The sequence below is a fragment of the Gobio gobio genome (assembly GCF_949357685.1).
Source record: "Gobio gobio genome assembly, chromosome: 18".
In the NCBI taxonomy this organism is placed as follows: Eukaryota; Metazoa; Chordata; class Actinopteri; order Cypriniformes; family Gobionidae; genus Gobio; species Gobio gobio.
In genome coordinates, this window is record NC_137111.1 from 32,014,371 (window position 1) to 32,041,616 (window position 27,246).

A 27,246-nucleotide genomic window follows, 5' to 3' on the forward strand; every position below is an offset into this window, starting at 1 on the left:
ATTTGCTATAATGGTCGCTACAAATATATCATGCTGCAAGCTGCGAATTCACACCGCTGCCGTCCTCGACTCGCTGCCCCAACGCGCGATTACATATTTACACAAGCTGCCTCTACATCCTTCCTTGAAGCCGTTTACTTTTCTTTTTCATCGTCCACGCCTTGGCTCCCTATTTCCCAACATAAAAGCATTGGTTTTGTGCGGTGAAAGGCTCCCAGCAGCATCCTCCAGCGCCTGCTTCACATGAGCGGATAGAAGGGAGGAATGGACTGATTCATAGCGATGCTCCGCTGCTCACTGAGTCATGCGCCCCCACCCCGTGAGGCAAAAGACAAGAGCCATGGAAGATCAACTGTACTGAAATAGAGCCAGAGAAGCGGGACAGCATCTTGAACTTTACATAAATAGCAGTTCATTTTGACTCGCACGACAACATTTTTTAAGTAGGCCTAGTTATTGATTATGTACACAATAAATTTGTGCATACAATTAAAAATATCCATGTTTTAACACAACTTATTAAAATTTTTTATTTAGCCTACTGTATAAACAAAGTAGTATGAAGCTGTATACAATATTATATAGGCCGGACTTAAAGTTATATACTGCATTTATTTGATCAAAAATACAGCAAAAACATTAATATTGTGAAATTTTATTACAATTTAAAATAATGGTTTTCTATTTTAATATAATTTATTTCTGTCCCAAAAACCTGAATTTTCATCAGCCATTACTCCAGTCTTCAGTGTCACATGATCCTTTAGAAATCGTTCTAATGTGCTGATTTATTATCAATGTTGGAACCAATAATGCTGCTTAATATTATTATGTTTTAACCTGTGATACTTTTTTCAGGATTATTTAATTAAATAAAAAGTTAAAACAGAACAACATTTATTTAAAATGGAAATATTTTGTAACAATATACACTACTGTTCAAAAGTTTGGGTTCAGTTACGTTGATATATATTAATACTTTTATTCAGTATAGATGTGTTAAATTGATTAAAAAAAAGATTTATGTTGTTAAAAAATTCCTTGATAATATCAGCATATTAGAATGATTTCTGAAGGATCATTTGACACTGAAGACTGGAGTAATGGCTGGTGAAAATTCAGCTTTGCATCACAGAAATGAATTATATTTTAAAGTATATTAAAATATAAATTTTTCAATTGTTTAAAGGTTTTAAATTGTAATAATATTTCACAATATTACTGTTTTTTTTTCTTTATTGTTGATCGAATAAATACAGGCTTGATGAGCATAAGAGACTTCTTTTCAAAAACGTAACAAAATAGTAATGTTTCCAAACTCTTGACCGGTACTGCATGTTTATATGTAGGTGCTAATGTAAAATTTTTATAGAAATTGTACTTTTCTCTTTCTTCATAGTCATTGAATTAAAGGGATAGTTCACCCAAAAATGAAAATTTGACATTTATCTGCTTACCCCCAGGCCATCCAAGGTGTAGGTGTCTTTGTTTCTTCAGTAGAACAAAAATGGAGATTTTTAACTTCAACCGTTGCTGTGTGTCAGTCATAGAATGCATGTCAATGGGGTCTAATTCGATTAGGGTAAAAAAAAAAAACATGCACAGACAACTTCAAATTAATCCATGCGGCTCGTGACGACACATTAATGTCTTAAGACACGAAACGATCGGTTTGTGCGATAAACCGAACAGTATTTATATCATTTTTTACCTCAAATACAATACCATGTCCAACAGCTCTGAAAGCGCAGCACTTCCGGAAAGGAAGGTCAATGTACACAATCTAGGGTAGAGACCTCACACACAGGAAGTGAAAAATATGTAAAAAATTATAGAAATACTGTTCGGTTTATCGCACAAACCGATCGTTTCGTGTCTTAAGACATTAATGTGTCGCCACAAGCCATATGGATTAATTTGAAGTTGTCTGTGCATGTTTTTTTTTACCCTGATAGAATTAGACCCCATTGACATGCATTCTATGACTGACACACAGCAATGGTTGAAGTTAAAAATCTCCATTTGTGTTCTACTGAAGAAACAAAGACACCTACACATTGGATGGCCTGGGGGTAAGCAGATAAATGTCAAATTTTCATTTTTGGGTGAACTATCCCTTTAATATAACATAAACGTTATATCCCTTCTCTTTATATCTCACGACATGATGATATTTAAGGATTTCCTATGTGCTTTAAGCTATGGGAATTTTATTTATGTTTGTTTATTATTTTCCTCAGTTGAAGTCATCTGATAAGTGTGTATTGTTAGGTGTAGTGCTATAATAACAATACGGAATTGTTTAACACGGCCAATCAGACATATTTCTTTCTTTAGCCTATATCTTAATATATTATAAGCTTAATAAATTGTAGGGTAGAGCAAACTGATGTAGGCAAACAGATTATAAATCTTGAGAAGTACCATAACATCGCAGATGGAAAAAAAGAGAAAGGCTCGCACTTGTTTTGCGCTCACGCATAGTGTCACGTGAACTCCTGTAACCAATCCATTTCCACCTTTTCCTTCTCTCCTCTAGGGTCAGTCGAGTCGGAGGAGCGGAGAAGTGATGGCGGTGCACACATAAACTGACCGAACAAAGTTTTCGTAACCAAGAAAAAGTCTTTAGATCCACACGAAAGGGAAAAATCCGTCAAGTTTTGGAAAGCTGGCGGATGACTGAAGTGTTCGGGAGCCTGACTGCGGGGAATGTTTACTACTGTGCGCGCGCGACTTGTACTTGGCGACGGAAGAATTTTTGGGAGCCGCGGTTACTAGTTTGTGAACTTCGGAGAGAGAGCTAGCGCGTTAGCACAGCTCTTTAGCCTGCTCGTGTAAGGTGTTTTAACCAGCCGGAGAATGGCTATGTGGGGGTTTTGTACTAGTAGACACGTAAGTTAATAACTAACTTATCTTTGGTAGTGAAATAATCGTGTGTATATTTAGCTTGATTCATTCGCCTAGGATGAGCAGGTACTTTGCACCTGTAGCCTCACGGCTTGAAAACTCTCGACTTTCCTGGTTAGGTATGTTGTTTTACTTGTATATTTACAAAAAATAAATTAGTTTATGCCTTTAGTGGCGAATAAATCGACAGGCTGATGATGTAGTTTTTACTCTCTGAAGTAAACAAAGTTCGTGAAGCAAGTAACTTATTCAGGCTAACGCTGATGTCCGAGCTTCAGAGACACTTCGCATTCCCAGATTGGTTAGCTGGCTTACGTGGAAACAAAGCAATGTGTCTCTTAACCTCTACTAAGCCGGACTTGACCTGACCCACTCTCCATTAATGATATAAAGTGACCAGGCTGGGGTTGTTAGGAACTTTTTGTGTGTGCGTCATTGGGGAATACGAGTACTGGACTAGTTTACTTTGATTTGACATCACGACACCCTATGGTGCTCCTGCAGGCACCGAGACATGGATGTTCCCCAGGCCGTTTTCCCAAACGGCGAGGGGCGCCTGAGCCTCCAAGACCATGTCTGGACGGAGTCTTCCAACTCGAGGGCTTGGGCTCACTCTGCCCCCGTGTGTCCCCGCTCGCTCTGGACGGCGGTGTTTGATTACGAGGCCAGCGGGGAGGACGAGCTCAGCCTGCGGCGAGGAGACGTGGTGGAAGTCCTGTCTAAGGACGCTGCCATCTCGGGAGATGAAGGCTGGTGGACTGGTAAAATTAACCATCGCGTGGGTATCTTCCCATCTAATTATGTTACTTACCAACCAGCAATTTACAGGGCGGTAGGGGCTCGCGAGAGTGACCCGCCCGTCCCCGTTCGGATACCTTTTTCTGAACTCGTTCTACAAGAAATCATCGGCGTCGGAGGGTTTGGCAAAGTCTACCGGGGGACCTGGAATGACCAGGAGGTCGCGGTGAAGGCAGCTCGACAGGACCCCGACGAGGACATTAAAGCTACTGCAGACAGTGTTAAGCAAGAAGCCAAACTTTTCTCGATGCTTCAACATCCCAACATTATCAAATTGGAGGGGGTGTGTTTGGAGGAGCCCAACCTGTGCCTTGTCATGGAATATGCCCGAGGAGGGACTCTGAACCGCGCCTTGACGGGCAGGAGGATCCCCCCTCATATCCTCGTGAACTGGGCCGTCCAGATCGCCAGAGGCATGCAGTATCTCCACGAGGAGGCCGTGGTTCCCATTATCCATCGAGACCTGAAGTCCAGCAATAGTAAGAGAATTACCACACACACACACACACACACACACACACACACACACACACACACACACACACACTCCCACACTTTAATGCCTCCTTATCTTGACCAAGAATTGCTGGTATTTGCTCTACTGTAGAGAAACACACTTGTCACATTGGTATTTCCTTTCGCAATTAGCAGGTTAATCATTAATCCCCACCCTCTTTTACAAAGCTTTATCATTAGCACATCAACCTTTCCCATATAAGCCTGTGTTTGGACCTGAAAGGAGGGGAACAGAACACCACGTGCTCTTAAAAGACCTAGGTCATATAGGAATATCCTGCCAGTCTAACTCTGTTTAATGTAGCCTATATGTAGTCAAAGCAACCATGAACGCTATCTTCTAGATAAAAGCAATGTGATTCTCAAAGGAAGCAACTTGCTTGTGAAATCTAACCCTAGAAGAAAAGCTATAAAATTGATGGATGCTCTAAGATTGAATAGAGCCTTTGTAGTTAATGTTAAAGACACTGGATCCTTCCAAGTCCTTCTGGCAACTTCAGCATTCGCTTATCTCAGAGTACAACATTGGCTGCCAAACTTTTAAATATTTAATTTGTCACAAAAAAAAAAAAAACTTGCTTTCCATATTTCTTAAAACTCCCCCTGTTATTGCCTGTACTATTTTAAACAGTGTTTGAAATCTTGCTTGCATTTCTTGCATCTTTAATTGGGTAAAGCCTGACATATAATTTTTTTTTAAATGAAACTTAAATTTATGTCTAACAAGATGAATGATGATTTCTGATGGTTTGCAATGTAAATCAATGAGATCATTCTAATAGCATAACAGAATATTTTAAATGCAAATACATTTCTGTTGTCAATATATATTTTCCAATAAAATGTCTTTGTAAGATGATATTAAATGCTTTGTTTTTTATCAAATAAGCGTTTAGTATTACCTGCAATATGTCATGTAATGCAATAAAATGATGAATGAGAAATGTATAAATGAACGTTCCCTAAAAGCCTGATGTATCATATTTAAAACTTACATTTTAACACGATTTGAAACAAAATGATAAATATGGATAATCATGTAAACCTAAGCTGGTTCAGACCAGTAAGTGACACTACTAACAATATTAAAGTTATACTTGTTAATATAAAAATCTTTGAGTTCACTGCAAAAAGATTTGTACCAGGACCTGAAGGTGGACATTTTTACTATTTACAATTTTTTACTATTATATTAAAAAGCCTTTTACTTTCTAAAAATGTATAAACTATCAATCAGATGACTTGGACACCATTGTTGATCATTGAAAAATAGAGGCCTTTGTGTATCAAATATAATACAGTAGGCTTTATAGGGTTAAGATGAATCCTTCGTTGTATTGCTCATAAGTTATTGGATAAAAGCATCTGCTAAATGAATAAATGTAAATGTTAAATACTAATTTTTCCTTGAATGCACATTGAGTAGAAAATATGTGGTTAAACCATAATGTGTATGTAGTGAAAATGGTAGTCAACTACTAAACTAAGATGAAATTTCATTTTTAAATGTTGGCCCTACACTCAAGAGATTTTTAAGGTTGCTTTTTTTTTTTCTCCACACCCCAATTGTCCCTGACTGAAGAGAGCAGGATATTTGAAAACTGCACCTGCATTTCCACAGTGGATTTGAATCATGTGCTTCAGCAGAGTCTTGAGTCTAGAGTTGCACAGCCTAGAAGAAAAAAAAAAAAATACTGTCTATCTTCAAGCCTTTCAAAAGAGCTGTAGGAATGACGGCTTCTGAATGAGTGTGACCTTAGGCAGGTTGTGAAGTTAAGAGGTTAGAGTTTGAACAGCTGGTGTGCTCCTTGAGAAACCGGCTAACTGCTAACAAGGGTCAGAACTCTGGTCTGAAATTATGTCTGCATTAAGAAGCACCACGACACATCTGTATATAAATGTTTTTAATGATTAAATCATTTCTGTTATAAAGTCTATTTCACATACACTAGTGGTGTGTATTATTGTGTTGTATTGTTTTAGTTCTGCCAAGGACACATTCAGGACAATTAGACCATTTGAAATGGTGTGTAGTGGTTTTTTTTTTTGCCCTTCATTTTACAGAAGTTTAGGGAAAGAGTATCTTTCATGTAAATGGGGGTGTTTCTTTAAAACACTACTATAGCTGCAGGGGACACTGCATGGCTATGAGATTGTCCTATCGTGTTTCTCAGTCATAGGTGGAGTTGGGAAAGACCCTTACACTTGCCTCAGGTATGCTACTACACATTGTAACCAATACCTAAAAGAGGCATTTCAGATATTGCTTTCTGAAGTTTTTAACAGAATAGTTAAAATACAGTCTTTGTGCTGCTTAGTGGCTTAATTCAATGAATTTATAAACAAGCCGTTTTTATATATGCTACGCTACCATCCAAGTTTGGGGTTTCTCATGCTCACTCTGTTTGCATTTACTATCAAATATTAAATATTATTTATTATGCATTATTATATATCAAAAGTACAGTAAAAAACAGCATTATTGTGAGATTATTATATAAAATAACGGTTTTCTAATTTAATATATTTTAAAATGTAAGTTATTCCTGTGATGGCAAAGCTTCAGCATCATTACTCCAGTCTTCAGTGTCACATGATCCTTCAGAAATCATTCTAATATGCTGATTTGCTGCTCAAGAAACATTTTGTATAATCATTGGTTGAAAACAGTTGTGCGGTTTAGTATTTTTGTTTGAACCATGATATAATTCTTTGATGAATGGAAAGTTCAAAAGAACAGCATTTATTTGATATATATATATTTTTTGCAACATTCTTAGTGACTTTACTGTCACTTTTAATCAATTTAATGCATGAATTGCTGAAAAAATGATTAATTTCTTAAAAGAGATCATACTGACCGACCCCAAACAATAGTGTAGATGATTTCTGTCTGCGAACGCATTGTCATTATTATTACCGTCATTCTCTCTAGCATCCTACCATTTGTTAAATTAGCAGAGCATTTCCAGAGCAATAAAATAGACGGCATTCCACTATCAACAATAGACGCAATGTGGCACCCTGCCCCCGTTCAGCATGGCAGTGCTACTGTTAACGCAACTCAGTTTGTTCATCTCTCCACAGGATTGTGACAAACAACATTGGAAGCTTGCTGACCTTAATTGAAAAAATAACGTGTGTTTGCTCAGTGCTCTCAGAACACCCACCCATCATGAGCCAGACCCTTTCTGCTGTGTTTTTGAGGGGGACTCCTTACCCATTCAGGTTGCGGCGGCACATTGTTTAGCAGGTTAAAGGTGGAGGGTACATTTTTAGGGAGGCACAAACAGCAAAGTCAAATACTAGACTCTCAAAAATAAGAAATGAAATAAGATTTGCTTTGTGCCCAGCCTTGCTTATCTGATCAATGATTATCTTTAAGATGTAGCAAATAGTGAGTGAAATGATGTTTTTGTGCCCTAATCTTTTAATACCTCACTCAAAGGAATGTCGCTAACGAGGGGGCAAAAGCTTAACATAAGTTTGCACAATGGAATGGTCAAGCACTGGTTGCTAGGTGACTGCCAACCCGAGAATGCCCCGACTCCTGGGCCTGAAAGGCTTATTTTCATTATTTTTAATCTCCTCAATGGCTGCTGTTTTCTCTCCAAGACAGGGAGCTTCCCCTGATTGGGGGTAAAGAATATTGCAGAACTGTTGCCAGCAGTCCCTGTGAAACTCGGCACTGTGCCACGCTTCAAAACTCTGTTTTGCAATTTCAGGCACATGAAGCGTAATGTTAAGGAATCTCAAGCATGTGTGCTCTTTAAAAAAATCTCTCTCTCTCTCTCTCTCTCTCTCTCTCTCTCTCTCTCTCTCTCTCTCTCTCTCTCTCTCTCTCTGTCTCTCTCTTTCTCTCTCTCTCTCACACTCTGACTGACAGTGTAGAGAACAATAGGCCTCGTTTACTGATAATTGCGTGGATTATTTCGTATTTGTATGCACAGAACTTCTCACGAAAAATGTCCTAATTCACAACACGTGCGTACGCACATGAATTTGTTTTTAATCTCGGTCTAATGTTAGTGAATTTTAAAGTATTCTAAATGGGCGGCCACGTGTTTTGCATAAAACATGCTCAAACCATCTCCATATAAGGGCTTTCCGCACAACCTTTCCTTTAGTCTTTCTTCACTCTCGTCAAACATATGCCGCTCTCTGCAGACGTGCTCTCGCCCGATCCTCGAGCAATGCCAAGTGTGTCATTCTCAAAACCAGTTCAAACTACTTTTATACAGACCCAGATTACAGACCTCTCATTAGCCAGCTGGACATACCCGTACATACCTTTCACTGTAAATGATGAAATATATTTAAGATGAAATTAAAGTATTATTTATTCATATTAATTATATAATTTTATATAAAAGTTATATACTATAATCATATTCGTTGAAATATATAGATGAAATATAACTTCTTGACATGAGGCTGCACCAAGAAAATGCCTTTTGTGTGTGGTTTCGGTTGTTCCTGCATTTTTTCGTAAATGTAGAATACATTTTAGTATGAACGTTTTTGGCGAATCATGGTTTGTTCGTGAAAACGTTCAAACACAGATTTCACACACAATTTTGTGCATGTGTATGCACATGCTTGGTGAATGAGGCCCAATGGCCTTGTTGGAGAGATAGAGGACCGTGGCAAACATACTACAGGCAGTGGTTATTGTCTCGTGATCTAAAGGTGATTTTCTGCTCCATAAAATGGACACCATAGAAATCTGAGACTAGAAAAGATGTTACAAAAGTGGGAATGAATAAGAGCTAGATTGTAAGAAAAGTACTATTAGTTAAGAAGTTTATAATTAAAAAAAAAATGTTCTTTACTAATAAGACCACATTCATATCCAACTTGGCCTTTTGGTTTGGTAAAATGTATCCAATATTAAAACTGATTGTGTAATAGGTGTGGGCATGCAAAATTGTCTATTATTTGGTAGCTGTTGTTTGGTGTTGTGTTGTTACTTCATGGAAAGGAAACCTTAAAGTGCTAGAAACCTAGCCTGACTCCGGCCTCCTACGTACTTCCGCTCAATTTTCATTTTCCTCCAGTACTCCGTCAGGGTTTACGGTAGATTCTCTGGTTTTCTTCAAATTTTAACCTGTCCAATCAGCGAACAGAGGGAGTGGCTGAGAACGATGACGTTGATGTCGTGCACTAGTTTGAGATGACATAGGCCACGACCGAACGTTAGCGATTGGTTATGGGAGATCCAGAGTGGCTCTGGGCAGATCCAATAGTTTTAAACTTCAACAGAGTACCTGCCTTCAAAGAAGTTAAAGGGTTAGTTCACCCAAAAATTTAAATAATGTAATGTATTACTCACCCTCATGCCGTTCCACACCCGTAAGTCCTCCGTTCATCTTCGGAACACAAATTAAGATATGTTTGATGAAATCCGATGGCTCAGCGAGGCCTGCATAGCCAGCAATGACATTTCCTCTCTCAAGATCCATTAATGTATATTTAAATCAGTTCATGTGAGTACAGCGGTTCAGTAATAATATTCTAAAGCGACGAGAATATATTTGGTGCGCCAAAAAAAAACAGAAATAACAACTTGTATAGTGTGATAACCGATTTCAAAACACTGCTTCATGAAGCTTTGGAGCGTATCGAATCAGCATATCGATTTAGTGGTTCGGAGCGCCAATGTCACGTGATTTCAGCAGTTTGACACGCAATCCGAATCATGATTCAACTCTCTGATTCGATACGCTCCGAGTCTTCATGAAGCAGTGTTTTGAGTTATTTAGGTTTTTTTTTGCCACACCAAAAATGTTCTCGTCGCTTTATAATATTAATATTGAACCAATGTACTCATATGAACTGATTTAAATATGTTTAGTACATTAATGGATCTTGAGAGAGGAAATCAATACATTTCAACACAAATATCTTAATTTGTGTTCCGTAGATAAACGGAGGTCTTACAGGTGTGGAACGGCATGAGGGTGAGTAATAAATGACATTATTTTAATTTTTGGGTGAACTAACCCTTTAACAAATGAAATGTACGAGAGTCTGGTAGGACCACCAGGCTACTAGAAACCAACAGCTGAGATTAACCTGAAAGCGTTAAACAGGTGAAACCTGTTCAAAATGGAATCCCAATCTTCATGTTTGTCCCAAAATGAAAGTTTTGTCAATTTTGCCTGAGACTAGTGCTGGGCGGTATGACCAAAAATGTATATCACGGTATTTTTCTAAATTATATCGGTTTCACGGTATATGACGGTATTTTTTCCCCTATGCATGACAGGGTGTTAATCACATTTTCTACTGATTGAGAGAGGAAATACTGCAGGAGATTGACTAGAATGCCCTGTTTTACTGTCATGACGAGTGAATATTGTAGAAAAATTCTAATAGGTCTACAGGTTAACAAAATGATGCTGTGGAGAGACAACAAACAATAAAACACAGACCTGCAACACGCTCAGAATCATACTTACAGACACCTGAATATTAAAAGTTGAGTTGAGGGCACCTTAAGAATTTTAAAAATCTAACCCTCTATAACAACAAACTGCCAAAACGAAGAGAAATGAGGATATTAGCAATACATTTAACAGGACTCTCGGAACGAATGACACACATCAGTTTAACACAGAAAGAATAAAGAAGTTACTTTTTGGCCCATTCTTCTTTGAATTGTCAGTTTATTTATTAACTTACATCGTCTTTTGAATAATCCATCGTGTCAGCGCGTTCGTGATCAGACATAGGTTATCAGTGTAATCAGTGCATACATTTCATTTTAATAAGACGTGATGAAATATGCGCGCATACACACTTCTGGTTCATGTCTAGAGCACTAGAGTTTTTGAAATATGTCCATAAAAATTTTAAACGCACTCGCTCCGGTCTATTTCAGCGCTATATGATCCATGTGGTGAGCGTTGTTAAACTCATCGCAGCGCTCCGTGCAGAAACCGCGCTCTCTCGCGCGCCGCGTGTAGTTTGAATTCTCAACAATAATCAAGGGCTGAATCCGACATCGCTCCCATAACCTCAAATATAGCATTATTTGGAGGGCACAGAGCTTTGTAGTGGTGTCCGAAACCTTAGTGGACGTTATTGAGTGCACTCATTCTATCCCATTGCACCGCAATAACGAGTGTACAGCCGATGTACACACAACGGTTGTCCGATTTCACGCACGTTTTTATTCAATCCTTCAAATAAAGTGATAACGTAGGGAATAGTGAATGAGAGTATAGGATACAGCCATAGGCTGTGTGCTCTGACTGCTCTTACTACAGTGCATCAATTAAATGGGTCCCCTCTCAAACAATGACGCGCTGCGCCGCGTTCCGAACGTTGTTTATACACATAAGCGACATACACCGGTATTGCGGTATCATCAAAATTCATATCATAAAGAAAATTAATACCGGTATTCGGTATGAACCGGTATACCGCCCAGCACTACCTGAGACCTTGCTAACAAATTAAAAAAAGAGTTTTTTTTTCTTTTTTATTTCCGGTGTCCAGCATGCTTTAATAGAAATTAAGACAATTGTAAAGGATCAATCCTCATTATGGAACTGATAGTTTCGCCTTTCTCTGGTTGGTTGCATTAATAAATAAAAATGAGGATTTTCTTGCACTGAATGAATGAAAATGTTACAGTTATACTAAATGTCTTTAATTGTAACGGGTGCATAAACTGGGAGTGTAGTCAAGGCCAGTATTCTCCAATGAATGCTGGATGAAGCCTGGGAAAGTTAAAAGTGTTTCATGAAATGTGTCCACAAATATCACTACTTAGTTACCCCCCTCAGGTCATCGTGACGGGAAGGGAGTCAAGGTCAGATTAATCAGACATGTAGTTATCAACTGAGAACCTCCCTATTTATTACATACTGATGATGATAAAGGTCTCAAGTTGAAAAAATTGTCAAGGACTGAACCGGTGAGAAATAATACTGCTCCTGACCTCAGGATGTTCCTGACTTCAAAGAGAGCTGGCCTACATTCTCATGTTATTTGTCATTTGGTACGAGACTGTATTGTAAACTAGAGCGACTTGTATGTCGCTCTGAGTTCTTCATGTAGACCTGTGTCCTTGAAGATTCCACTTCATGATAAAAGCGAGGAAATATGATCACCCTCTTAGCATTCCTGTATTGTTGTTTATTGACAAATGCTCAAAGGCTAAGGCTCACGTGTTTAAAACATTCCCATCATATTTTAAAATAGCTGATCTGAATGGCCCAGTCGCCTCTCAATTTGTTTTTACGAGTTCATTATTACTTAATTCATAAGTAATATAGTACAAATGACTAAAACATTTCTCCTGTCTTTGTTCTTTTTTTAGTTTTATTACTTGAAACAATTGAGAATGATGACATTGGTCGAAAAATCCTGAAGATTACTGACTTTGGCCTTGCTCGTGAGTGGCACAAAACGACAAAAATGAGTGCTGCTGGCACTTATTCCTGGATGGCTCCTGAGGTCATCAAGTCCTCTCTGTTTTCCAAAGGGAGTGATGTCTGGAGGTAAGCTGTTATTTTAAGTTAATTGCAATGTTTGGCTCAAAGCCTGTTTTTAAAGCGAATTAGTTACTTGAGGATAGGCATCATTTTAAGCTTTTCCAAAATGCATAATTATACTTCTATGACACACACTTTTGGCCAAATTCTAAGTCAGTGTAACATGTAATATTGTTCATGGATACAGCATAGTTTAATATAATTACAGACTGAATATATGGGTGTGCCATGAATATTCAGAGGCATTAGAATATTTTGTCTATAGCTTGGTAACTCCAAACATTATTGGAATTGTTCCAAATCAGTTACTAAAGAGAAGCAGTTTCAGTTTGGATGCTGCTCCATATGTAGGCGATAGACTGCAAGGCAGCTCACTAGGGCCCTGCTTACACCTGGTGTTAAGATCGGTTTTAGTTGATCGGATGTTGGTGTTTTGATCTTTTGTTCACTTACAACCATTCTGTCCTGATTTCTTCGAGGGGAGGGTCTATGGGTGGGTTTTTTCAGATCTTTTGATCTTATGGACAAAATAAGCTTGCACAATTTTCATATGAACACGCACAGAGACGATAGTAAAACATACAGAGGGCAGCAGCTTTCGTTTCCACCAGACCACTCCAAACGTGTGTATTAGAAACCTTGTGGTTGCTACGTTTTTCGTCTTCAAACCAAACTTTGTTTTTTTAACACAGTAACTTAATCTCATGTTAAGTACCTATAGAGTAGTATTGCATCCTTCATATCTCCAAAGAGTCATCAATTTTATCATATTTATAAAGGACAGATACGTTGTACCGATTCTTTCTGAAAACAGCCGAACTCATAAAGATGTGCAGTGGGCGGAGCTAAAGAGTCACTCACAAGCACCTTTGACACACACACACAATACACCTGGATAACTTTCAATTACGTTTGTGTTGTTGACCATTATATGCACTTGTGTGCCGATTGCCAACAAAACAGACATTTGATGCAGTTTCGCTCACCGCCTCCGGTTTCGACTCATGAGCGGGAACAAACAAACACACTTGCAGAACTCCATTGCTGCTCCGGAAAAACAAACTGCATCCACTGTTTCTTTAACGCTGGGTTATTTGGGAAGCTAAAAAAGGTTATCTTTCCCTCACAACCATAAACACACTTCTTTAGTGACATTGTTGATTTCGCCGTCTAAATGACAGCGCTGCCGATGGCTCCCGTAACCCGAACAAAGCTCGTTGATGGGCGCACGCTCATCCGGAAGGAGTGCCCATACAAGAAATTCCATCCATTTCTTTGAAATTTTGTCCATGTTCAGCATGAGAATCCAACTCTTTAACAGTGTAAATAAGTCAGAACGCATGAAATGGCATTAGACCCTCCCTTTAAATCCCATCTGGCTAGTACACTTCCCATAATGTTTACACATTTGGTCAGTAGGCGGTCTCTTGTGGCTGTTTGAACACATTCAACCACATAAGCGTCTACACTACAAAAGCAATCTGGTCGAATGCATTTTCGACTCCCTCTGGAAATGTGGACAAGCTCAAAGTGCTTTAGACCTCGTTTACACCTGTATGTAGTCTCATCCACTTGGGATCTGATCAGCCAAAACGCATCTTAATATCCATTGTAAACAGGGTCTAGGTTTTTGAACAGAGCTTAAATGTAATGCCTAGTGTTTGATTTTTTTTTAATGAAAGCTAAATGTGAAGACTCATCCTTTTTCGAAATTTCTCATGCCACTTTGCTCAGACATTGCTTACTGCATGCCAACACATGATCGGTTTCACTTCTCACTTCTTTCCTAACATTGCTAAAACATCGTCTTTTCCTTTCTTTGCCTTTTCATTATCATGAGGTTAAGAAGGGAACTCAAGTAATGTTATTTTAGCGATCATAAAATGTTTGCTTTGGGATCGATTAAGAATTTGCCTCTGAGATGCTTGATGTATACATACTTTCATAATTTAAAAGTGCAATCAGTGTACAACCTTTGATTAGGGAAAAAGTTCACCAGAATTGCCTGCCTGGTTGATATTCTACATAAGCACTATTCTTTCAGCCAATTAGTGTGATTATTACCTACCCATACCCCACTGACAACTCCCTGTGTTCTGTTCTCTGTCCAGTTATGGAGTCCTCCTTTGGGAATTACTGACTGGAGAGGTTCCTTACCGTGGCATTGACGGTTTGGCAGTTGCCTATGGAGTTGCCGTCAACAAATTAACCCTTCCCATTCCATCTACCTGCCCCGAGCCTTTTGCCAAGCTCATGGAAGGTAGGTCTGCTAGTAGTGTACTGATATTACTCATTTGTTTATCCCATGGTTCACTATATGATATCAACACTCCATGAGATTGTTTGACATTTAGGCACTGATGTCCCATTCATAACCCAAGCAACTTTGGCGCTGCATGTGGCTTGTCTCCGTACTTCAAGTTGGTCTTGGGCGTTTCTAGTGCTGTCTCTATTGGTAGACTGCACATCTGGACATATCTTTTAAAAAGGCGATCATAGATTATGTATATTAAAGGAAAAACTAAGATATCTTTTCAATTTGACTAGTTTTCTTGCCACTAAAGGAATGTTCTGTAGTTTAATTGTTATATAAACTACAGTGGTGCTAGTGCCTTAAATCATTAACCAGATGAACAAGCTATCAAAATACCATTTAAACACTCATACCACCGGACAATTCCAAAATGTCATTCAAAGTTTTCTTGTCCCTAATAATGAACATTATGCAGTGGAACTGTTTTAATGAACTACATTAGTGCTAAACTAATCGTTACATCATTTCCACCTTATTTTGCAACAAGGAAGTAAGCTGTTTTTTTTTAATGTGCAAGACTTCTGATTCATTAGCAGCTATGGAAGAATAACAAAGTGCAAATCAGCATAATGGACGGTTTTTGTTCTGGTAAAATAACCGCAAGCGAATGACAATGGGAACCTTGCACACTCAAGTTACAAATGGCTACGTCCGCTATATTAACATAAGGCGGATAATCAACAAAAGCTATCAGTGTATGAATTCCCATGCAGTATTTTTTTTTTTTCTATAGAAAAGTGAATTATCTGTCCTGTCTTTACTGCACTCGAAGTGTGTGAATTCTACTGACACAGACCTCACTCCTGAAAGTCATTTTTCATTTGCATAAAGTTAACAATTTCTCAACTTTGTTGCTTTGCTGGACATGTCAACATCATGTCTCACAATGGTCCCTCATGAAAATTGTAAACTCATTGAAGTGAATGTTTAAGTTTAAGTTTAAGTGTGAACCAGTCCCACTGCAATCAGCAATTAATTAAAATGGCCCTGCATGGTCATTGTGATGATAACCTACATGAGTTCCTAAAAAAAAAAACCTTTATTCATAGAATGCTGGGAGCAGGATCCCCATATCCGTCCGACCTTTGCTTCCATTCTGGAGCAGCTGACTGCCATAGAGGAGGCTGTGATGGCCACCATGCCACAGGACTCCTTCCATTCAATGCAGGAGGACTGGAGAGTGGAGATCCAGGAAATGTTTGATGAGCTACGCACAAAAGAAAAGGTCAGTTGATAAAGATTTAATAGACTCGTCCGTTTCATTTCTGAGCTTGTTACACATTGAATTTATAGTTTAGACAGTGGGACTATATTGTTTTGCCATCAAAAAAGGTTCAGATTTTAACAGGTTAGCTGTATTTGGTTGAACTGATCCTCTTAACAAAGCCAGCTGTTAGCAATGAAATGGCTTTAAGTGTTCAGTGAAGTTAATATGATAAGCTGCTTCCGATCTTAGCTGCTTGTTATGTTGAAAAGGGTTTGCCATTGGTTCCTGCAAGTCAGCTAAAACTTCATGTAGAAATCCTGACATTGTGTTCCACGTACATTCTTTCAAGTCATTATTGGTCAGTGAATTTTTCCACTCCTTTAGATACAGTCCTGTCACATAAATATCTTCCTTGTTATGTGATGCACCAAGTTAACTTTTACTCGCTTATAAATAAACAAATAGTTTTTTTCAAGTGTGTTTTTTGGCAGAGTGCCCCAAAGCTTCTTATGGAAGTTATTCATGAGAGATTAGGCCAAACGGCTTTACTCCATGTGGGTGGAAAACTGTTTTGATTAATGCTTAACAATTCTTCGTTTTTTTATATGTGGATTATTCTGTTCAAAAGATATAGAGAATGAGTAAACTAACTATTTCACAAAGATGATTCTTATAAGGCAGGATTCATAGTATTTTGTTTGAAGTGTAAGCCAGAGCAGAAATGAAAAGTAGAGCAAGAGAAAAAAAAAGAAATTTGAGTTTTTATTTACTAGCTTATAAATGGTGCTGCTGTTTTGTGGATCAATCACTCACAGGTCTAGCGTTATTGTCGTGTTTGTGGTGCTCAAGGGTAAAACCAAGAACAGAAGGCTGATCTAAAATGAGCAGTTCATGGCAGAGAGGAATCTGAGCTCTGTTCTCCAAGGCCAAAGGAAGTGAAACTGCCATTCATACTATTGATGTCTTTTTTTTTGCTCATGGACATGGAGGTGTTTCATAAGCATGAGAACTATCCGATTTTGCTTCCTTAGGCTGTGATTCAGTATATCATAATATTTATTTTGTCATTGTTTGGCCATAGTTTAAAGTAATAGTTTATCCCAAAATGTAATTGTATCATCATTCACTCAACATCATGTCGTTTTTTGATAAACTCTTCCAATGTTAGATTTCTTACAAAATGTCCTTGATCTCAAATGTTCTCGACACCAACAGGAGCTTCGTTCTCGTGAGGAGGAGCTGACGCGGGCAGCCCTTCAACAGAAGTCTCATGAAGAGCTGTTGAAGAGGAGGGAACAGCAGCTGGCCGAGCGGGAAATTAACGTACTTGAGCGTGAGCTCAACATCCTCATATTCCAACTGAACAAGGACAAGCCCAATGTTAAGAAACGGAAGGGCAAGTTCAAACGCAGCCGCCTGAAGCTCAAAGATGGCAACCGCATCAGCTTACCCTCAGGTTAGAGATGTACTAGTCAGCTTATACATTTATTTATGAATTTGTAGCGTAGCATGAATATCACATTAATTAATCTCAGTCAAATGTTTATCATGACTGTTTACAGATTATTTTTTCTTGAAGTGTTAAAGTTGTGAAGAAGGTTTATCTGAAAAATGTAATTGTAAAATGTAGAAATATTCAAAGTGTTTTTAGTAAATATTACTTAGTGACCTTATTTGTGTTTAATAGATTTTCAGCATAAAATCACAGTTCAGGCATCTCCAACTATGGACAAGAGAAGAAGCCTCAATAGCACCAACTCCAGCCCTCCCAGCAGCCCTACACTGATCCCTCGCCTCCGAGCCATTCAGTGTAAGTGCCCACTCTCTTACACATCCCATACAGAATCTGAAACATTGTTATTTTACAGTTTACCCGTTTCCCAATATTTTTGGGTAAAAAAATAAACCCATCAGACATACGTTTTGTTTGTAAGTAGGTTTAGAAGTTTAAATATTATATAATTCCACCATTTATCTTCCAATTACAAGACATTTATCTTTAAATAATTAAACAAGGAACTGAAATTCTAACAGACTTCTATTGTGATAAGCTAATCTCAGGATTGGCCCATATCATTTCTGTTTAAATGTTTCAATACAGTAAAAATATTATGTTTCAAGGACAGTCATACTAATAAATCCCTTTGTGAGTAGCTCATCAGTGACAAAAAAATGGCATCCAGGTCATTGCCAATGGTTGCTGAATCCTGTGTCTGTCACACATTTATAACCTATGTTTTTCCCATTAGTGAGCCACCCAGGTGAGACTAGCCGAAGTGGCAGTATGTTTGTGTATCACCAGGATGTGGATATCACAAGCGAGTGTAAACCTCCTAGCGGGTTTAGGAAGAAAGGCAAGGACACTGTGGTCCTGTGAGACCAAAGCCGCCCCATCTAACTGTGTGTTGGTGTGATTGCTGATCACTATGGCTCTTACTTCATAACATCTGTTTGCTTTGATGCCTTTAGGATACAACTGGTTGTCGTAACACATTGCTTGAAGCTTATGAAGTTTTAATTGTTTGTAATGATTTTGCTTTGGGGATCAAGGACATTTTGGTTGACCTTGAGCTGGTGCTGCCAAACGCGGTCTGATGATTGCATCAATAGTAACACTTTTCAATGTATAAAATCTAAAAAGATTTAAAGGCACAGTATGTAAGTTTTAGCCACTAGAGGTCACTTATTCATAACAAAGGCGGAGCTTGATGATGCTGTGAGTGTGGGATCATGGGAGTTGTTGTCTTCAGCTCCACAGCCGATGGAAAGGACTCGGGCAGAAGTCATGTTCATGGATGAGCGAATGTATTAATTTTATTAACATCACGCTGGTATGAAGCAGGGCTGGCCGAGACCTGTGGGAGGGATTGCTAATGAAAGACACCTGCGTCAAACACTGGTCTTGAGACCAGCAGAGCTTTTATTATGCTTCTGCTGAAGTCGGCCGCTACCGCTTTTTTCGTTTGATGGTGAAAGCTCTCTCTGATTATGCTATGTTAGCCACTTGACAAAAATAGTGTTGTCTCTGAGGAATGGTAAAAACATGGTACTCGTGGAAAATCACTTCAGCGATTCAAACAATACATGGATTTCTCGGCGACGTCATCACTGCTTGCGCACGCACCCGAGAGGCAGAAAGAAGAAACCTCTCGTGTTGTAGGTTGGTAGCGGCGTGTCTGTAAGTCAAAATGCTAAGGAGTTGCTGCGTGTTTAATTGTACCAACAGAGCCAGTGCTGGGTGCCTGATGTTTAACATACCTAGGGGGAAGCATGCGTTTGCCAAAAAATTATTACCTAACATGATCATTCATACATGTATCACAGCAACACTGCAAAATTAAAGACAGACAAACAGATCCAACTAAAATCACGTTTTATTGAGTCAGCAGTTATATACAAACAATAAGGAAAGCTTCAATGTTGTTGCAGTAGCGGACCAGCGATCTGTCTTTCTGCCTCCAGGATGCGCACGCACCCTGTAATGTTTGTAAACAGGAAACCCGTGTATAAGACTAGCCATGTTAAGATGTATACCAACAATCAGTTTTCTGTTGATAAATATATTCAAACAGTTGCTCACCTGTCTTTATAAAACACATAATATATTAAAGCGTCTTTGGTGTTTCCATGGTTTCTATGGAAATCAAGGAAGTGCAGATATGATGTTATTGAAAAGCGACGCATGGACACGCTCCGTGTCCTGGTTAAATTAGATGATTTCTCTGGATTTAAACATGGATGGAAACTTTTAGGATACTGTAAGTGCACAAGTCAGCAAAATATATAACATTGTTCTAGTGGTTTTTGGATATTTCGATCCAAAAATCGTACATATTGTGCCTTTAAACCTAATGTTTTCACAATGTTCTTCCTGATGCTCCATGTTTTCTAGAATGATTGTAATGATCTAACACTTGTTCACCAGTGCTGATTGTGTTGCTGGGTGGTGGAGGTTGCCTTAATTGCCTAAAAACGCTGTTTCTGCTCTGCTGTGAAGGACTAATAGATTGAATCTCAGTCTGTGGTGTGGCAGATATTGGGATTGTCAGTCAAGAACGTTTCCATTATTTAAGTTCTATGTATCTTCATCTCTAGTGACCCTGGACGAGAGCAACAGGACATGGGGTCGAAGCACCAATTACAAACCGGAGGAGTTTGAAGATGTTAAGAAAGGGTTCAAGAAGAAGGGCCGCACATGGGGACCAAGCTCTGTGCAGACGAAGGAAAGAGGAAATTGTGCTGAAAGGTTGGAACAGTTTATTTTTGTGTGTCTGTGTGTTCCTTTTCTTAAAATGGAACATAAATGGTGCTTAAAGATAATATTTTTGTCTTGGCATTAATTATTCAACAAATGCATGTAGTTGCTTTAGTATGCATGCTTTAGTGTGTTCTCATGAGAACTGTGGGTGCCACTGTCATTTTGTCTTCAGAGTTCGACCTCTCTCAGATGGAAGCAGTCCCTGGTCCACTAGTCTTATGAAGTCCCAGAAATCTGTTCCATTGGCTGCATTATTTGCAGAGCAGGGTATGTAAAGATGGCTCCTCTTTCATTTACTTTTTCCATGTACTCAGTTTTCATCGCTCTTTGTTGTATCTTTAAATCATTTAACAAAGAAGTTCCCTGAAACCACCTTCTAATCACCTACATTAATCACTGTCTGCCCAGTTCATATTCTAAAGGTTTATTTTTTTATTTTGTTGTCAAATTGCTTATTCACTGCAGTCTTTTAGCATCTTTTATCGCTGCTTTATTTGAAAAAAGTAAAAAGGTTTTGGTCAATAAGAATGTGTTTGAAAGAAGTCTTTTATGCTCACCAAAGCTGCATTTATTTGGCAGTAATGATACATTGTTATATTGAGATATCTGTAAAAGATATGATTTGAGATATGGAGTTAGTTTTATCCAAGGCTTAGCTAACTGTATTTATAAGGTATAATTCACCCAAAAATGTAAATTCTGTCATGTACTCACCCTCATGTTGTTTTAAATCTATAAGATTTTTGTTTAACTTTCAAACACAAATGAATATGCAGGTAATCTGCCCCATTCATTCATTCATTCACACAGAGACAGAAGTACTGGTACTTTTGACATCCCTACTTAACAGGTCATGAAATGACACCATAAAGTGTAATAAAGATGTTTTTCATGGAACCTGAGAGATTTCTGCCCCTCCATTTAAAGTCTTCTAAAACTTAAAAGATCCAAAAAAATGCATCATAAAAAAGGCATCATAAAAATAATAAATCGAGTGGTCTAATCCAAATCCAAGTCTTCTGAAGAAACACAATGGCTTAATGAACAGTGCGAAAACAACATGAGAGTAAATGCAGAATACATTTTTTGGGATGAACTAATTTATTAGTTTTGACATGCTTTCTTGCGATTAGAACGGTGATTGATTGCATTGATCTTCATTGATCATCATGAAAGCGCTAACATCATTTAAATCACCAGATCACATTTAGTTTTAGTAGCATGATTATTCAAAGCATTTTAGATGGTTTATCCTTATATGTAAGCGTGAGAAAAGAAAAGGTTTACAGAGTTTCAGTAACATTACTACATCAAGCTATTATATATAATATTTAATATATAATAATAATAATGCAATGGGGGAATATTTGTGGGCCTTGATAATAATATAATAATAATAATAATAATATTTTAATAATGTAATGAATTCCGTGAACAACTTTAAATTGGACAAGATGCAAAGGAGCACAAATACACAAGCTAGAGCATTATTCCCCAGCTCCCCGGAAATTTCTAGACCGAGTTGCTTCTAAGTATTAATGCTATATGTGATTTTGTAAGTGACTATCTTCAATCAAAGTTTTCTGGTGAGGAAAGAGAGCAAAGTGTGCTTTGGCATAGACACGTGTAACTAATGGAATAGATTGGATTTAGGAATATTGAAACTACTTAACAGATCATGAAATGTCACAATAAATTGTCTAACCTAACATCTGTAGTTATACCTGTCTTGTGGTGTCCCCCCCCAGGAACCAATAAGGATGAAGTATGCTCTGCTGATGGATCTGACAACAAACCAAAGCAACTCAAGTTCCCCAACCAGGTGTATATCGATCTACCTCTGTGGAAAGATGAACAGGGGGAGAGCCAGGGGCCGGCTGGTGGAGGTGAGAGCCAGGAGGACCCAACTACATCCACAAGTTCCACTAGCACCACACCTCAGCACACACCCACCAACAGCCTAAAGCGCAGCTCCACATGCCGGCGCACAGACTCTGTTCTCTATGGCTGTGCCTCCATCCTGGCATCTGTTGCATTCGGCTTTGACCTGCGAGAGGTCTGTAAGGGTTCTATCAATGAGGAACCGGAGCCACGTGAGGAGAAGAAAAAACGGGAGGGCCTGTTTCAGCGTGCTACTCGCTTCCGGCGCAGCACCAGCCCCCCTGGTGGCCGTTCACGCAAGGACGAGGTTACCGCAGGGCCTGTAAACCTGCTCGCCATGTCATCGATTTCTGAGTGCAACTCCACCAAGTGCCTCCTGCAGTCTGATTTTGAGGGGTCTGTGTACAACATAATGAACGAGATACCAGCTAACAGTTCCCGGACACATCAGAAAACAGGCACTAGTGATGTTCTGCCCGCAACCCCTGTACAAGATCTCACTTCTGGATCCAGCTCTCGGCATAGGAGAAAGAAGTCCAGTCCTGCTGTGTGTCAGACCAGTGAGTTATGTGCTGATATTCTTAAGAGCTGATCACGATATTAGGATTTTTTCTGATTACCAATAAATGGATGATTTTAAATATCTATACTTTGTCTAAATAGTAAAAAAAAAAAACTTTTTAAAAACATACTAAAAATATTTAATCGATTATAAAATGTATTGTTTTAAATGCTACAAGTGAATTTATACAGTATGTAAAATGGACATTTTAGATAATTTACTTTAATAACAGTGGGTTTCATTCACTAATAATTGTGTGGATTATTTCATATTTGTACACACCGGAGAAAATCTCAGCCTATTTCGCAACACATGCTTTTCTTGCTCTTTCACTGTATATGATGAAAAATACTTAAGGTTAAATTGTATTATTTATTAATTTATTATATAATTTTATATATGATATAATGTAGGCTGTGATAAGATGAAATATAACCCGAATATAAGGCCACACATAAGGCTTTTTGCGTATATGTGGTTTCAGTCGTTCCTATTTTTTTTGTAAATTTAGAATAAATATGTTTACGTTTTTGGTGAGTCATCATTTGTTTGTGAAAACAATTGTGCGCAGATTTCACTCATAAATTTGTGCGTATGCATGCTTAATGAATGACACCCATTGTTCCTAATTTAGTTTTTTATCAGATGACAGCAAAAGTAATCTAAATGTAAAAATAGATTAGTATGTGTTTACACACAATTATACTCTGAAAAACGGCTGATACAGATACAGGGAGTTCAGAAACGGTGCTTACTGATATTAATAACTCCCTTTGGAGTGGACTTTGTGCTTTGTAACATTGCAGACCTTTTTCATGCTCAAACTGCAACTTTTCACACTAAAGAAAGCTGAAATAAAGCACCTTATGTTAAATGTTATCTGAAATATTCATTTTTCATGCTGTACATTATAGTGAATGTATAACTACTTGTGGCATTTAAAATGGTTTTATATTGATTATATATTTTATATGGGTTTTATCTTAATATAAAAATAGATGGAAACCAGTATGTAAAATTACACACTGGATATCGACCGATACACTTAAAATATCCAATATTTTTTACATATGCTGTCATCTAGGCCTAATAAAAACACTGCTAATTTAATAACACCCTTAACTGTTATCTAAAATATTACCTTTTCATGCTGTACATTATATTGTGAGGTATTTCACTCAGACCATTTAAAATGGCTTTATATCAATTGTATTTTATCTAAATGTAAAAATAGATGGGAATGAGTATATAAAATGAAACTGAATATTGTTTATTAATGATGTTACTCTCTTTGCTTTAGTTAACGGCAGCAGTAACTGCCAGGCCAGTCCAACTGATTCCTCCACCACTACCGCAAAAAAGAAGGCTGAGAGAGAGCCTGCTCAAGAGAAGGAACCAGTATCTAGACCCAGACCGCTTTCTCTAAGAGGCAAATCTCACTCCTGGGGTCTTCTAAAGAGTCGCAATAAGAGCTATTCACTCGGGCACTACTCTGGGGAAAAGAGTGCCCAAAACTTGGACGTGGTCCTCCCCTCAGAGGTCAAAATGGACTGCTCTTTACTGGACATGGACACAGAGGGTCAAAAACGAGACTCCACGGTTCCCCTCTGTCGAATACAGAGCACTCCAAGTCGGCCATCTGTCTTTGAACTGGAGAAAAAGTTTTTATCCTGAAATAAGCTGCATCTGGAACAAAATCTTACCTTCGTCTTAAATCTGCCTGTTCCACATGACATTTATTTAGTTGTTTTGTTTTTTCCAAGATTAACATCATGGCCTTTGATCAATATTTGAGCCATTGCTGCTGGAGATATTCTGTGGTACCTTTATTTATATGCTGTTTACTTTGATATGTAATTTAATATGAAGTGACATATATGAAGTGAATTCACTGAACTTACAGTAGAATTGCTGTTTTTTACGCAGTGATTTGATCAGTACACATGAACAAAATCTCAGATTCTGTTAGAAACTACTGATTTTTTTTTCTTCTCATTTGATTCTGTATCATGTAATGTCATATGAAAGGCATAAACAGGGCCCACAGTGTTTGTATAGTATAATTATTAATAGTTGTACAGATGAAGTTCTATCGCTGATGTGATTGACCAAACTAACAGACCTTATGTTGCTAGCTCAAACAGCGCTTTCAAGGGTCAACTTAGATTTTCCCTACATAGCTCATTATTTTTTCTATACTAATGCATTATATTTGAAAGGTTTTATTTTGAATGACCTTTTGAAATTGATTCCTGAACCATGCAGTGCACAATTTCTTTCTGCTCGTGTTTTTCCAACATTCCTTAAAGCTATATTGGATGCCAACCTCATGGACCCTGTCCTTTTTTAGCTTTAATTCCAATGCATTTGCTCTAATTATGTCTTTTAGTAGTGAATACATGTCTATATCTTTTAGGTTGCATAACAAATGATGGCAGTATTGTTGATCAAACCCAAATGGGAAGCAAAACAGTATATCTATTTATATATAAACATTGCATTATACCGCCAAGTAATGAATGAACTATATTGATTGTGTCTATCAATATTGCTACTGTTTTACAGATCATTCCCTGTCTCCACAAACCCTAAAAATTCAATTGTTAAATATCACATTATAAATTCATGGAAGCACCAGGGTGATATTTAAAACTGTTACCATCTGAGTAACTATTTGAGTTTATGCTGCAGACGGTTCACAGAATGAGTTCTAATTGAAATATACTTCAGCTTTATACTGTATCTGCTGCCACAAAACCCACTTGCTCTCTTAGCTGCTAGTCTTTATATTCCAACTGTTTTCTCAGTCATTGCCCTGTGTAGAAGACTGAATTATTAACTTGTTCATTGCCTATTATGGACTTAAGTAGTTCGGTATCTTGCTTTTCAGTGCTCTCTGTGTGACATTTAAAAATACTGTTTTGTATCTTCAAGATGTGGAGACTGTACCTTGGATGCACTATTGAACAAATTGAAACGTTATTGTGGTTATAGCCTGTCACATGGAAGAGTACTAAACTTTTATTTTGTTGAAAAACGAGATTGAGCAACAACTCGCATACAGTATTGAAAGGCTTTTCCTTGTAGTGTGGATTATTTACTGTATTTATGGTAATTATATCATTCAGAGTAAATGTGCTGTTTGTTCATAAATGATCACAGGTTTACTGGAGATCTTTTAGAGGAAGAACAAAATATGTTGTGTAGCACTGGAATTTTTGAGTCATGTAATGATTGTTCATTACATTTATGCTGTTATTATATTAAGGCGTGATGATTACTACTAGTTTAGATATACAGCTGCACATTAGAATTCATAAGAACAAAGGACTCGAGAGACATTGTGGTGCCTCTTTTTTATGTCTTGCAATGAACATTACTTTTAAGATGAAGTAACAATACGATGCCTGTTTTTGAGGAATTCATTTGGTGTTAATGTCTAAGCACAATCATTTCTCCTGTTATCGGAGAACTGCGGAGATCAACATTTTAAAGCAGTTTCATTCGGACCGATTCCCAATAATGAAGGACACAGACGTGTAAAAGATGGTTTGGAATTAAGCAACAGAATATATTCATGTTTTCACCAAAGTTGAAGTCTTGGATTGTGAAATGGTTTTGAAAGATTGTTACATGGTTCACATGCACTGCAAATAGTTTTACTGGTTTTGCTTTTTAGTGTCTGCACAGTGTATGTTGTATTGAGCTCTGTTTTTATCTAATGTTTTACCCATGTGACCAATTTAATGTTAAAAGCTGTTCAGTTCAGATGTGGACTGTTTTTTTTTGCTCCAGGAGGGCTCAAAAAAAGGGCTGAGCCCAGAATCATCTCATTTATATCAAATTCTACTATTTTACTTTACACAAGTGACCAATAAAAAAACCTTTATACAACATTTACGCATTGTTTTTCTTTCATAATTCCTTTACTTTTTCAATTCTCAGTCATGTGCTGTAAACATTTATTTGTTTTCCAACATTGTGTATCATACTTCTGTCTGGTATTTGTTTCTCAGCCCTAAACATGATTATTAGTTCATGTATGTATTTTCAACAGTCTTTAGTCTTAAAGCTGAAGTGTGTATGTTTTTTAGCGCACCCAAAAATGAATATTCTGTCATTAATTACTCACCTTCATGTTTTAAACCTGTAAGACCTCAGAACACAAATGAAGATATTTTTAATGAAATCTGAGAGCCTTCTGTCCCTCCATTGACAGCCTACGCAACTCCCCCAGAAAGGTAGTAAAGACATCATAAAAGTAATCCATGTGACTCCAGTGGTTTAACCTCAGTTTTA

General features: G+C 37.8%; 1 protein-coding gene across 2 annotated transcripts; it reads left to right on the forward strand.

Annotated features, from left to right (window-relative positions):
• Window positions 1-2,537: 2,537 nt before the first annotated feature.
• On the forward strand, window positions 2,538-26,845 carry map3k21 (mitogen-activated protein kinase kinase kinase 21). Of its 2 annotated transcripts, XM_079843207.1 has the most exons (11): window positions 2,538-4,184; window positions 12,551-12,731; window positions 14,837-14,985; window positions 16,089-16,264; window positions 17,462-17,702; window positions 17,934-18,056; window positions 18,496-18,600; window positions 20,342-20,492; window positions 20,677-20,771; window positions 22,253-22,945; window positions 24,248-26,845. In XM_079843207.1, the coding sequence occupies exons 1-11, from the start codon at window positions 3,422-3,424 to the stop codon at window positions 24,619-24,621; spliced, it is 3,051 nt and encodes a 1,016-aa protein (XP_079699333.1). In that variant the 5' UTR covers window positions 2,538-3,421; the 3' UTR covers window positions 24,622-26,845. The 2 variants fall into 2 exon arrangements, with proteins under 2 accessions (XP_079699333.1, XP_079699334.1); XM_079843208.1 differs by lacking the exon at window positions 18,496-18,600 and having other exon boundaries at window positions 24,248-26,842.
• The last annotated feature ends 401 nt before the right edge of the window (window positions 26,846-27,246 follow it).